This window comes from Eucalyptus grandis, chromosome 6, assembly GCF_016545825.1.
Source record: "Eucalyptus grandis isolate ANBG69807.140 chromosome 6, ASM1654582v1, whole genome shotgun sequence".
Classification (NCBI taxonomy): domain Eukaryota; kingdom Viridiplantae; phylum Streptophyta; class Magnoliopsida; order Myrtales; family Myrtaceae; genus Eucalyptus; species Eucalyptus grandis.
The window spans coordinates 39,118,797-39,129,802 of NC_052617.1; the positions used below are offsets into that span (position 1 = coordinate 39,118,797).

The 11,006-nt window shown below is 39.7% G+C and overlaps 1 protein-coding gene across 1 annotated transcript; it reads right to left on the bottom strand.

The window, feature by feature from the left end:
* Positions 1–6,659: 6,659 nt before the first annotated feature.
* On the bottom strand, positions 6,660–10,404 carry LOC104447059 (protein SMAX1-LIKE 3). The gene is made up of 3 exons (XM_010060844.3): positions 8,811–10,404; positions 7,993–8,152; positions 6,660–7,889 (listed from the first exon to the last, which is right to left on the bottom strand). The coding sequence occupies exons 1-3, from the start codon at positions 10,049–10,051 to the stop codon at positions 6,879–6,881; spliced, it is 2,412 nt and encodes an 803-aa protein (XP_010059146.2). The 5' UTR covers positions 10,052–10,404; the 3' UTR covers positions 6,660–6,878.
* Between the last annotated feature and the right edge of the window lie 602 nt (positions 10,405–11,006).

Below are 11,006 nucleotides of genomic sequence, written 5' to 3' on the forward strand. Positions count from 1 at the left end.
CCGGCGACCCCAGATCTGGGCCCGCGAGGTCTTGCGACGCCGTCGCGACCTCCGGCGACCCCCGGATCCGGGGGCGGCGAGATCGCGCGACGCCGTCGCGACCTCCGGCGACCCGGATCTGGGGGCGGCAAGGTTGCGCGACGCCGTCGCGACCTTGGCGACCCGGATGGGCGCAAGGCGCGCGCGTCGCGCGACGTCACCTGGACCTTCGAGAACAGTCCGTTGGCCGTCGCGAGGCTACGCAACCTCGCCGGAGGTCGGGGACCTCGGCGAGGGCCGCGCCGAGTCGCACGATCTCGGCGAGGGTCGGGCTGTGTCGCGCGACCCCGATCGGCCGTCGCCAACGCTACGCAACCCTCGCCGAGGTCACGCGATCTCGGCGAGGGTGCGCCGGGTCGCGCGACCTCGCCGGTGGTCGCGCGACTCGAGCAGCTGCCGCCGGCGCCACCTCGACGGAGAAGATGAGCCCCGACCCGAGCAGCTGCGGCCGGTGCCACCCTCGACGGAGAAGATGAACAAGTACTCCTCGCAAGGGCAAAACACGGGAAAACAAAATGTTCGTAAGGATAATTTTGGAAAGAAAAAAATGAACAAGTACCCGAGCGGGCATCAGAAAAAAGCCGAAAGCCCAAGGCGGGTCCTCCCGCCTTGGGCTTTCAGCCTTCACAAGGCTGGCCTTCTCCAAATGGGGCTTCAAATGTTTTTGCCAAACACCCCCACTTTAGCCTAAACATCTTTAGGGGCTCAAAGATACTTGGCAAAGTGGTTGCCCAACGCAGCCTTAAAGAACTAACGTTCTCGTCACTGTTGGCCTGTATCGCCCAATGACACTCCTCCTATTTGATGCGTGGTCTATTTCATTCCAGTCCTCTTTGTCATTCTAAAGGTTCGTTAGGAGTTGCAAATTGTCTAAACCCTCTCGCCCCAATTATCACTCTTTACCATCATCAAAACTGGGTTGTTGTGTGGTTTGTTGTTGAACCATATGTTGGAATTTTGTTTGTTAAAACAAAATAAGTGCCTTTTACTTTGTCCCACATAGAAAAGGTGGGAGCAGGAGGATTAGTTTATTAATGAGGAATTTCCTTTTGTAGTTAAATGAGTGATTAAGTGGGGCTAGACCCACCATACCGCGTCGGGTCGCGATTTTGGCGCACTTAGCATTAATCCCTTGCTTTTTATTTATTTATTTTTATTTTATTTTATTTTATATTTTAGTTCAAAGGTTGCTTTTAATTTGAGAATTTCGGAAATGAAATATAAATGAAAATTCGAAATTCTATTTAAAATAATAATTATTCCGAATTTTATTTATGTCTTTTCAAGACAACCTTTGGAAAATTACTTATTCGGTTTTAATTTTTCCGAATGATTGCAATTGTTCGGTTTTCGACTTCTTCCGAAGAGTCGCATTTGTTTATCCGAACAATTTTCTAAAGACGTGTTTGTTCGCAATTTTCACGAAGAGTTGCAAGACCGTTTCATATAAATACTTGTCATTTTTTGGAAAGAAAGGTGTGGTCATTTTCGAGTCTCCTTTCTGAAAAAACTACACCAATTTTCGATTGTTTCTTAGAGAGACCCTGGAGAAATACTAGAATTGCTATTTAGTATTCTCATCCGAGACTTTGTTGTATCTGGAGGATTTTGCCGGTGACCATTAGCAACGTTGTGGGGCAAATAAATCCTTAAAGAAAGTGATATCACGCCTCAAAGTCCGAGTTGTTTTTACTCGATCCGATTTCATTGTTCAACCCATTTCGAAGACATATTTTACCAACACCATACACCTATTGAAAGGAGGTCTTGCTTTGATATCACATAATTACACCCCTTAATTAATTCACCTGCGAAATTGTCCATCTTAATTCATCTCATACCGAGCCTCAACATCTTATCATTTGGCATACAATAAGCACTTTTTTAGGAGATCATCCATCCTCATAGTGCTCTTATTTGAGCATGCTTCAAAAATAATTTTATTACCTTAAAAGGAGCCTTTCGTGAATTGAATTTAATTTCACATATATAATTCATGAACACTTCTCTTGTCCAGTGTGCAATTTGGTTTTCTCCCCTTCACCATCCTAGAAATCCACAACGTGTTATTCTTTGTCTAGGCCCTTTGCACCTATGATCACTATACGTGCTCGTTGACCTAGATTGTTATAGGCTTCTTGACTTTGGCATGTTGTTGAGCTTGCTCAATGATGGCACTTCGTACATTTATGGGTGGATTAAGGGTGCGTTTGGTTCAGCATTCCTAAGGGGCTTGAAACTTCCAAAACCCCTTGAGGAAATATTAGATTATTTGACAACTATTTTAAAGTAGTTTTTAAGTGAAAGATAGCATTGAGAAGGCTGAAAGTTCAATGCTAATAAGAACTAGCTTTGAGCTTTTAGAATTTGGTAAAATGTTGAAATTTATTTTTTTCTTCCAAAACTATTCTTATTCATTCTTCAAATTTTTGATTTGGCCCTCCTTATTTTTTTTAAATGCCAAAATAATGCTAAAAAAAATCAAATATATATATATAAATGCTAAAAAAATTAAATATATTTTGGTCTTTTAAAAATATTGTTTATATATTTGATTTTTTTAGCATTATTGTCAAAATTTATATCTAAAAAGTTGCATACATTAATTTTTTCAATTTTAAACAAATAAAAATTAAAAAATTCCAACAAAGGGTTTGGTCTTTTAAAAAAAATTATATATATGTATTTGATTTCTTAACAGTATTTTCAAATTTATATTTAAAAAGTCGCAGAAATTATTTTTACAAATTTAAAAAATAAAAATTAAAAATTTTGATGAAGGATTTGGTCTTTTCAAAATATATATATATATATATATGTATTTGATTTTTTTCAGTATTATTGTCAAAATTTATATTTAAAAAGTTGCATACATTATTTTTTTTTTTTCAATTTTAAACAATTAAAAATTTAAAAATTCTAATGAAGAGTTTGGTCTTTTTTTAAATATATATATATATATATATATATATATATATGTATTTTATTTTTCAGCATTATTTTCAAATTTATATTTAAAAAGTTGCATACATTATTTTTTAATTTTAAACAAATAAAAATTTTAAAAAATTGTGAAGGATTTGGTCATTTAAAAAAAAATTATATATTGATTTTTTTTTTAGCATTATTGCGAAAATTTATATTTAAAAAGTTGCATATATCTATTTTTTTTTCGATTTTAAGCAAATAAAATTAAAAATTCCGATGAAGGGTTTGGTCTTTTTAAAATATATATGTCTTCGACTTTTTAGTATTATTGTCAAAATTTATATTTAAAAATTGCATATACTATATTTTTTCAATTTTAAACAAATAAAAAAAAAAACTAATATTAATCACCCAAAAAGCTTTTCAAATGTGTTTTCGATTAAACGGCATTTCTCTCAAAGTTGCTTCTTAGAGCATAGTTTACCAAATGACTTTTACATTTGCTTAAAGTGCTTTAGGCTAAACTGTTTCGCAATTTCTAATGGACTTTCAAAATGCTGAATCAAACGTACTCTAAGTATATTTGGCTTAAGCCAAACATCTCTTAGCAGGTATGTAACTCTTGTGACAATGCTTAAAAGGGACGGCGGTGTTAATCACCTCTTCTTACCCTTTAGTTTATCATGAAAAGTGGTAGTTTTGAAAGTAAAGGAATAAAATGGAATAGGGCCCAAAATGGGAGGAGGGTAACTAGTACTTTCTACGAGAATTTTGAAACCCCAATTTTTCAGGCAAAAGGGGACTTTCAATCTGAAATTTCAAGTGAACAAATTAATTTCAATGATGGACGAGGCACGTACTAATATGATTTTGTTAAGTACTTCATACATTAGTTAAATAATATATCTTCCGAACTGTACAATATTCGAATTCAATTTATTCATTTTGTGTAGCATCATCATCATGGATTCTTATCATTGTTTCATGCACACACAAGTGCTTTGCCCTTGTCAGCCTTTTCATCATTACACATTATACTCTAATAACTTAAAAAACTTTTTTGGTACAAATTCGGACAATCAGCTAAGCTCGGCGGTGGAAAGCGAACATGTAGACCGTCCATTAATCAGAAAAGCAAAAAAAAGAGGAGGAAAAAAGAGTGATATTTAAGCATTTATATTTCATACATAAGATACTCGCAAGGAAATATTTGAAATTCGAATGATTCTCGTGCTGTGGAGGAGTCGCAACCGACAAATTCTCTACTTATGCTTTGAGTGTTTCGATTTAAAGCTGGGGAGATAATGATCTTTGTGTGATTCCAAAGCGAATCCACCTTTAATCTTTAGTTAAAGGCAGAGATGCTTATCTATGTGTTTTTGCGCTAATCCCCCTTTCGAGCTTTTGCTTTGTTTAACCTAATTATGCCCTAACTTTCTGATGCTTTCCAAAGATGAGAATGTCGGGTTTCGGGAAAATCAAAGCAAAGCAAAGCAAAAGTTATTCTTTTGCCTAAAACCCTTAGCAAAACCTAAAAAGTAGTGCTCTCTTTTAAAAATCTCTTAGGGCAAGATTTCTCTTTTCTCTTCTAAAGCATGAAAGCGGCTTCCCCTTTGCACAACTCTTACGTAATGAACCATACCGTCGTCCCCCCTTTCTGCATTATCGATATTCTTCTTTGTACATTTTAAATTTGTAAGCCCCAACACTTCTTTTTTCTCCCCTCTTTTTCTCCTTTTCTTTTGTGGCTTTCCAAGCAGATTTAGTTGTGTAATTATGTAAAGAAGACCGATCGATGATGTGTCCGAAAATGAATGAATGTTTCTAAAAGCCGTATATCTAGCTAGCTCGTTGGAAGGAGCGGGGGGATGCTCCCACCATGATAGCTTCAATCATGAGAAAATGCAAGATGTTCGTGGGGATTGATGAAGAAACATTTGAACTCCGCGCTATCTGCTTATAAAAAGCGCTTTTGTTTCAAGTAACTATTCGGGATAATGGTCTTTGATTATGGAACTTTCCCTGTATTAAAATTTACAAATAAAAGCTGTTTTACAAAATATTTAGAGAATGGCAAAAAGGGTGTATTTCCCCTCCGGAAAAAGGGAATGTTTTGAGAGCAGTGATTGGTAGTTTTCAACCACTTGTATTTCCTTGCCATAGATAATTCAAGGATTATAGGTAACTTTTTCCTCTAAAACAAATAATGGTGCTTAAATTGTGCTCCAAACTTTTGACCAAAAAAATAAAAAATAAAAAAACTTGCGCTCCAAACAATATGAAATTCTTTATATTTAAAATAAGCATAATCACTAGTAAATTACATGTTATGAGATCTCCAAGCTCCACAAGATCAAACATTTAATCCATTTCGAGCTGAACATTCTTACTTTACTGTGACTCCACTATTTGTGTTTCAAACTTTGTGCGGTTTATTTACTATCAAGATGAACTCAATCATAAATGAATTAGATAATCTGAGAATTTTGAACCTCATCCGATCTAATATCTTATCCATGTTCCCTTACAGCATAAAAGCTAATATCTTATGTACTTCGAATGATCTCTTTTTGTCATCATAATCGCATCTATGTACCAAGTGATGGCGACTTTGCATTGGATGTTGAGAAAGTGGGACCGATATGATGAATGAAGTAATTAGCTATCATTATCTTTCAAATCTTTTAACTAAATAAAGATTAGTATTTATACTATTGCTCAATCCGACCACTAGGGGTGAGCAATGGTCCGGTTCCAACCCGAAATAGAACAGAACTAGCCGATTCTGGGTAGTTCTTGCGGGAATCGGTACAGTTCTCAGCTCTAGGTATTGAATTTAATCACTTGGAATGAAGCAATATATTTTTATAATCATTTTTCTCTTAAAGAATAAACATAAAGAAGTCTCCCTCTCTCAATTACTTCTCTCAGCTCAGTTCTCGCTCCCTCGCTCTTAGATTTTCAGTTTAAATTTTTGTACTCTCTTCATTCATTATTCAAATCTAGAATTGACAAGGTCGATTCAAAACTTAGATCTTGAAGCAACGGGGTCACGGCCGTTTCAAAACCAGGTCTACGACTGATGAGGCTGCTTCGAGGTTAGATCTAGAATTGGATCAATCAGGCCATAGTCGCTTTGAAGCTCAGATCTACAACCGACGATGCTCGAGGGACAAGTATTTCCTCCTTGAAGCTTTTGATGACGAGATTGAGACCTTGAATACCAGATCTCGGTCCGTGACGCCCTTTGAATCAATGAGCATGTTTGAGCAGATCGTTTCGGATACGCTTCGCCTTCAATGAGCTAAGGCACAAGTTGGCCTAGTTGAGATTCCTCTTAGAGCCTATGCTATGGTCTTCTTCAACGAACCCTTCGATGCAAAGCACTTGTGCATTTTCTTCACAGCATTACGTAATCTTGCATATTGAGAAATTCAGCTTCTCAGTTTGTTTTTGCTGGCAATTAACGTGAGATAATGGTGAATGATGTTCTAATGTCTGGAATGTTTCGTAAGGCTAACTTCCACTACCTCCCACCCATCACCCCTCTTAGGCTAATTGTGCATGGCCCTAGTTTCGATTAGAATCGAGAACCATAGTCCCCTTCCTCATATTCAATTTTGGGACCAGTCGAAATCCGATCACCCTTACTAACAACCTAACCAAACACCGAAAATGAAAATGAAACGCAATGAAAGCCTTCAATCAACCAGCCCGTCTTTGATACTGAATATACTTGGAATTTACAATGATGTGCGTGCAGTTTTTCTCTAGCTAGCTCGTCTAACCTTGTCTTCTCCTACAAATACCTCGTAGGTCAGTCAAGAGTCAATCACTTCCAACTTTGAAACGTATACCCCGAAAATAACATAAATAAGAACAAAAATTTTCATGAAAAGATTCTCCTCCAGTTATTGAACGTTAAAAGCAACCCGCCCGTCAACCCATCCCAAAAGTCCTATATCATCAGTTGACTGATCATCATAGTCATCTTCGGCAGTGTCTTCTTCGACCAACGTGTTCAAGTCAAGCGACAAGCAAGACCTTGTCTGTGAAGATTTCAGCATGAAATTAGTAGGGATACCAGAGGTGCAGCGCTCATAGCTGAAAATAACGATGGCGTCGCTCAGCTCCACCTCGTCGCCGACTAAGCTGCTGATCCTTCCTCTTTGCATTGCTCTCTTGAAACCCATTTGAGCGGTATAGTCAGCTTCTTCAACATCTTCGACAAAGAACACCCGGTGTGGGTTCTTCGCCAGTTCTTCGGCAAATCTCTCGATGTAACCAGAGCTTTGCTCATCCCTCAGTCTTTTGTATCCATTGTTTTCCGGGGAATCTGCTCGGGTAGATGATGAGAAGCTACTTAGAGCAATGGATGAGAAGCTGGTATATGAGCGAAAGACGAGCCGAGCCAGCTCTCTAGCCACCTTCTCTTTAGCTTCTGCGTCTGCACCTTGGAAGAGAAACCAAGTGTCTTGCTTAGACGCACCATTTTGGCACTTAGGCCCTAGTTTTCTTCTCGACATGCCTGATCGGCATTGCAAGATTGTGGTTGAAATTTCACGGATTATGGCCTTTTGCGATGGGACTTTCTTCTCCAACTCGGTGCAAAGGGTTTTGAGGTTCTCAGAATTGAGTTCCTTGAACCTCGGAACGTACTCTACCTCCATGATTTCACTTGAAGATGCTGAGTTCGAACGCGAGGAAAGCTCAATGACAAAGTTGACCGATTCTGATGGTGGATTCCAAAACTTGTGGTCTCGCCAAGAATGTAGTTTTGTGGGTGGCCACTCATGATGAACGAAATGGGGAAAATTAGGGTTTTGGCGTTCGTGGGAATAGCCTGAAGCGGAGGGAGATGCAGGCAGAGAAGAAAACATAGGGTTTTTCCCGAAGTTATTCCACTTTTGGCATGCGTACTCCTGATGATCAATAAGCATTAATTAAGAGAATGGTTGAGAACTATAAATGGTAATGATGATGATTATAACGAAGCAGTGTGCAAACTGTAAACATGATTATGACCTCATCATTGTTATTGCAATGTCTTCTATACTCGTCCTTGCAATTTTGAAGCCATGGCGGAAGTGATGAAGTGGTCGACGATCGTGATTCGACAAGCTCGAAAGGGCTAGCTGGCCCCCTATTTTCAGCTTTTTTGCTAATGCAATCTGTCTCTGGTCCACTGAGAAAATGATGAAGAAATAGTCGAGTTGAATCTTTTTGTAGCATAATCTTGGCCTATGGCCCTAGCGTAAAAAAGCACATCAAAATCAACATACATTCTTTTATCTTTTCACTTCAGCAAGTCTATACTATATACTTATATGCAGATAAATTTGAGGTGATCCACCACGTAATAATAGAATTGGAACTAACTTAACTACTAAGTTTTATTTTGGCATTAAGTTGGTATTCAATAGGAAAAACGTAAAAAGGAGTGTCAAAATCAGACTAAATCTCCAAACCTAATATAAAATGACACCAATATATGGCAGGAGTTATAAAATGGAATTGGTGAGATCTAGATATTCTTTAAAGTATGCACAATGTGCTAGTGTGTCCTGCATAAAAAAATTGGAGAGATGGTTGATGTTTTCAACATTGATAAGTGAACAGGAATTGAAAAGCTTCTAAGTCCCCACCCCTCATTTTCAAACACAGAACATGTTATCACTTTAAAGAAAGATAAAGCAGTTGTGCCTAATTCTCACTCGCCCACCATATTTTACTCGATGGACTGGAGTGGGAGAACGAAGTTGTTCTGAGAAAAAGTGAAGTTTTGAAGTTTAAGAAAACCAATTCAAAATAAAAAAGACGAGACAATTTTGTTCCTTAATTACCTGTCAGGGAGGAGACTCAAGCTCAAACTTCCTGCTGGGATTGTGAGAGGATGGAGGCACCAAAGAGCCTCTATGGACGGATAGCCGGTTGTACACGTCATATAGCTTTGGAATGTGGCAAATCCCATGAGCCAGAACCTTCCATTTCCACCAATTCCAGACACCAATTTTGCTATCTCCCCAACCACATGTTCAACAGCACAATAGTAATTGTTGTTCCTCTCTAGTTGATGTCCCTTAAATTTCCTAGCTCTATACTCAGCAGTCCACTTGAGATCTCCCAAATATAGAACCACCCCACCATCATCATTGCTTATGTAACTCTTCACATGCCTCTTGAGATCTTCAACTCTCCCTTCTACCTCTTCCCTATGCATGTTCTCAAAGGAGCTTATTGAAAGGTTGAGAATCTTTAAGCTTCTTATTGTTTGAGGAACATCATCTTGTCCCTTTTTTAACTTGTCCATTACTGCTCCGACCACTCCTTCAACACTAGCAAGGCACTCACCAACGACAACGATGCTTTTCCTCTTCTTGCTCACCATGTTTTCCAATACAAAGGCGACATCCTCGTTTCTAACTGTGTCTGGTGCATTAATGTTCCCCAATACTAATCCAGTTTCATCGAAGGAACTCAAAGGAGACTGATGAGAAATGACCAACAGATTGCTGTTATTACTACCCTTTGAGTTGTCCTTGGTCACTGTCTGGTTTTTTGAGCAGATGTTTGAGGAGGAAACGGCTTGCTCAACGTTGCTCTTCACTTGAGAGCTGGAGAAACCTGCTTCTTTCATGACTCTACTCACACTGGGGTCATCTAGGATAGAGATGATGAGCTGCTCGAGCTCAATTTTCACTGCCAGAATAGGCTGCTGCTGGTTCTCAATAGAGCCGCGTCGTTGGTGTGCCTGGGCCCGCTTGAAGGCAGCGACGAGGGCGTTGGAGATGGACGGGTTTTGTAGATGAGTTCCCAGGACGTGGCTTGGAGCGGCAGCTGGGAGGCGGTTGAGCGCGACGTTGAAGCAGAGCTCTAGAGCCTTACACTGCAGAGGGTGGGAGTGAGATTGAAGACAAGCTGTTCTCAGAAGGCCCGTGGCAGAAGTGAGCATGGTGTTGGCCACATGGAGAGGTGTGACTTGAGAGTGGCCACGACGCTTCGCTAGGGTTACGGCCTGCTTTACTAAAGTTGCCGCTTCGGTTGTCAGGGCATGTTGGACTGTGCAGCCTCCTCCTGCTCTCATCTTCAGAGAATTAGGAGAAGTCGCAGAAGTGCTTGAGGCGAGAAAAGGGGTATGGAGTTGGGTTTTGTGAGTGGTCAAGGAACTTGCGTAGGTTTAAGTATCATGGGTGGTTATTGATATAGAGGCAAAGTGGAATGAACGGGACTATCATCCGTCTGTTTTGACGGGATGGAGAAGAAACATTTTTGAAGAGAGGAACGTCGGGATTTCCAGAAGAGACACAGGAGAGAGGAGGGTAGCGTGTTGCTGTCGATAAGGTTTTTCTGGCGAACTAACTCTCTTCGATGCTGTGTTGGTGTATGCAGCTTGAGAGAGAGAGAGAGAGAGAGAGAGAGAGAGAGCTTGTGATATAGGCTAGAGGGAAAGTGATCTGGTTTTTATCTCTTTGGGAAACTTGAGAGGGGAGGTGGGGTGAATGTGGGCTATGCTTTTCTTGAAGTTGAGGTTAAATTTTTTTGGTCCAAAGTGGATTTTGCAGTGGAAAGTGGATTGCATGTGCTGACAACCAGGAAGAATGCACCAGTACACAGTACTAAAGGCCACTCTCCTTTTGCGGGAAAAAGAATTAGGTGCAACCGATCCGTGTGAGCCCGATTCGTATATTTGATTAAAATGAGGTGGGACCCACATGGGATCAACCTGATCAAACGGTGGATTGAGCAGGGCTCAGAATATCCAGATGTTACCCAATACTTGCTCCTCCTTTGCCCCCGCTCTCTCCCTTTCTCTCTCTCCCTGTATTGAACAAAATTGTGAAAACCCTACAAAATTAAGAGGGAGGATGTGGGTTTCCTATTCAATACATCTCAGATCAGATTAAGACACATATTCGTTAAACTGTAACTGTCGAGACATCAAGTATAATGGAGGCTTTTGTCCCTGTCGACAATCAAGTCGTTGAACAACAATGGGATGGAGCTCCACATGTCGCCTTCCAACGTTTGTTGAGGTTTTT

What these genes read in the sequence shown, in the direction of transcription:
- LOC104447059 (XM_010060844.3), bottom strand. Translation starts at nt 10,051, where the DNA reads ATGAGAGCAGGAGGAGGCTGCACAGTCCAACATGCCCTGACAACCGAA. An exon ending in TTGAGTCTCCTCCCTGACAG is followed by an intron (nt 8,153 to 8,810) that starts GTAATTAAGGAA and finishes TCATTTTCTCAG; the next exon opens with TGGACCAGAGACAGATTGCA. An exon ending in ATTGCAATAACAATGATGAG is followed by an intron (nt 7,890 to 7,992) that starts GTCATAATCATG and finishes ATTGATCATCAG; the next exon opens with GAGTACGCATGCCAAAAGTG.